At 47.8% G+C, this 2,310-nt stretch overlaps 1 protein-coding gene across 1 annotated transcript in view; it reads left to right on the top strand.

Annotated features, from left to right (window-relative positions):
• The window catches only part of SVOP (SV2 related protein), a 70,292-nt gene that overhangs the window by 46,992 nt on the left and 20,990 nt on the right, over window positions 1-2,310 (top strand). The window contains exon 9 of the mRNA XM_034638662.1: window positions 1,671-1,799. Coding sequence (XP_034494553.1) covers window positions 1,671-1,799 — 129 coding nt within the window. The remainder of the gene's footprint in view (window positions 1-1,670; window positions 1,800-2,310) is intronic.

Genomic DNA, 2,310 nt, shown 5'->3' with positions numbered 1-2,310 from the left:
GTGTGTGTGTGTGTGTGTGTGTGTGTGTGTGTGTGTGTTGGAAGCAGGGGCTGTATGACCGGTGTCTGGTATCCATTCTGGTTGGTCGGTACTGTATCAGTTTGTTGGACATTTTGACTATCACCCCTGGTTGTCAGCAACAGAAATAGATTGTGGTTAATTGAAGCAAAAGGGGATTTTAGGAAGGCTCTTATAGGCTCTCAGAACGGATGGGGGAGTTGAAGGACCATGTTTGTCAACGGACAATACTTGTAGGGTCCCAGCAGGAACCGGCATACTCAAACTAGGGTAATTTGAAGAGGGTTTGATAAAGGGACTCTTTCTAAATAGCCCCAGGCCTGAAGTTCCAATTGCCAGGCAAAGGCAGGAAGTGATTAGCAGTCCAGAGAGAGAGAGAGTTGTTCTGTCGAGAGCTATTGGACAGGAGCTGTGACATTCTGCTAAGAGGTGCAGGGAGCCCATGAGCACCGTGCAGAGAGGGAGCCGGGGGAATAAATGCCCCAGCCTCTCTCACCTTCCTCCCTCCCTCCCATTTCCGTGGAGCTCCCCATTGGCTGCACGTAGTGGGAAGCCAGAAGACAGGGAGCCCATGGAGGCAGTGCATTCAGAGAGCAAGGTGGTTAAGGATGGGGAGTGACTGGAGGAGGCACGCAGAAGATATTCAGCCCTGCAGGAAAGAGGCAGTTGTGACAAAGGATGCTAGGGCCCTAGTGGGCAAGGGAGACGACGTCAGTAAACAAAAACCAATGTGTCCATTACCATATTGACCTCACACGAGGCGGTATTGATCTCTTTCACCAGAGCTGCCACACTGGACACTCCAGTGGGTACCATGCCGATATTGTACCGTGTAGATGGCACCCTCGGGAGACGGACAACATGGTGACCCTGGCCCAACCACGTGGACCATAGGACAGGTGGTGGCCATTCTGACGGCAGACCGCAGCACCCCTTACCCATATCGATAGTGTCGTCTACAATGACGCTGACATTGCTCATGCGTTGACCATGCTGCTCCCATCACTGGTCCCGTTTTCCCGTACCAGGTCTTCTGGGCCATCGGGACCGTGTTCGAGGTCATCCTGGCTGTGTTTGTGATGCCCAGCCTGGGCTGGCGCTGGCTGCTCATCCTCTCGGCTGTCCCGCTGCTCCTCTTTGCGGTCCTGTGCTTTGTAGGTATCCTTTAAGACATCTCAACCTTTGCCTCTTGGCTCCTGCTGTTCACTGTATTTCGGTGGGGNATATTTCGGTGGGGAGGGGGTGGGGGAGGACACTGTCCTGTAAGGATTATTTTTAAGATTTTTGGGGGGGGGACTCTGACAGCAATACCAGTTAATAATAATAATTGCAACAGCGATCATAACTACATGAACCCATTCCAGGCACTGTGCTAAGCACCTTGTCTGGATTATCTCACTTAACCCTCTCAACAACCCTAAGAGATGGGATCTATCATTATCCCCATTTTATGGATGAGGAAATGGAGGCATAGAGAGGTCAAGTAATTGCTCAAGGTCACTCAACCAATATAAGCAATGACAGAGCCAGGATTTGAAGCCAGGCCTCTGGCTCCAAAGGCCCCACCCTTAAAGACTCCACACCCAGGTGAGAGTATGTGTCTGGGACCCAGTGTTCTGTTCCACCCTAACCTGCCACACCTGTCCCCACAGTGGCTGCCGGAGAGCGCAAGGTACGATGTGCTGTCCGGGAATCAGGAAAAGGCCATCGCCACCTTAAAGAGGATAGCTACCGAAAACGGAGCCCCTATGCCGCTGGGGAAACTCATCATCTCCAGACAGGTCCGTGCCTGGCCCACTGTATGTGGCGTGAGTGTTCGTGCACCTGCGTGGGGGCGTGTACTTGGGGGGGGGTGGTAAATCCTGAGACACGCAAAAAGAGCAGAAGCAGACCAATTCTCCAAAAGCCAATTTTCCAGAATTAACTTGGTAATGTATCTTTTTCCCAAAAACATGTTTCAAGGATTATTCTTTTTGAATATAGGTAGTAAATAGGAGTATATTTTTCCAATGTATATATTAATATGTTTATTTCCTAAATATATTCTCTCTATAAATATATTAATGAGCCTATTTCAGAATATATTCAACAAATACAAACATTCTCAAATATATTCAATAAACGTATTTAATGAGTATTGTCTTTTCATTCAAGAATGTACTAAAAAATATATTTTTACTCACAAAAGCAATATTCACAGGTAGACTAAACCACGTATAGCCCATAATCCTTTTTTAAGCATTTAGCATGTTTAAATAAGCAAGCATTTCTCAAACTAAGAAAAATATATTC

Source organism: Ailuropoda melanoleuca, chromosome 12 (genome assembly GCF_002007445.2).
Source record: "Ailuropoda melanoleuca isolate Jingjing chromosome 12, ASM200744v2, whole genome shotgun sequence".
NCBI classification, from domain to species: domain Eukaryota; kingdom Metazoa; phylum Chordata; class Mammalia; order Carnivora; family Ursidae; genus Ailuropoda; species Ailuropoda melanoleuca.
The sequence above is the reverse complement of the archived record's forward strand: the minus strand, read 5'-3'. Positions and strand labels throughout refer to the sequence as shown.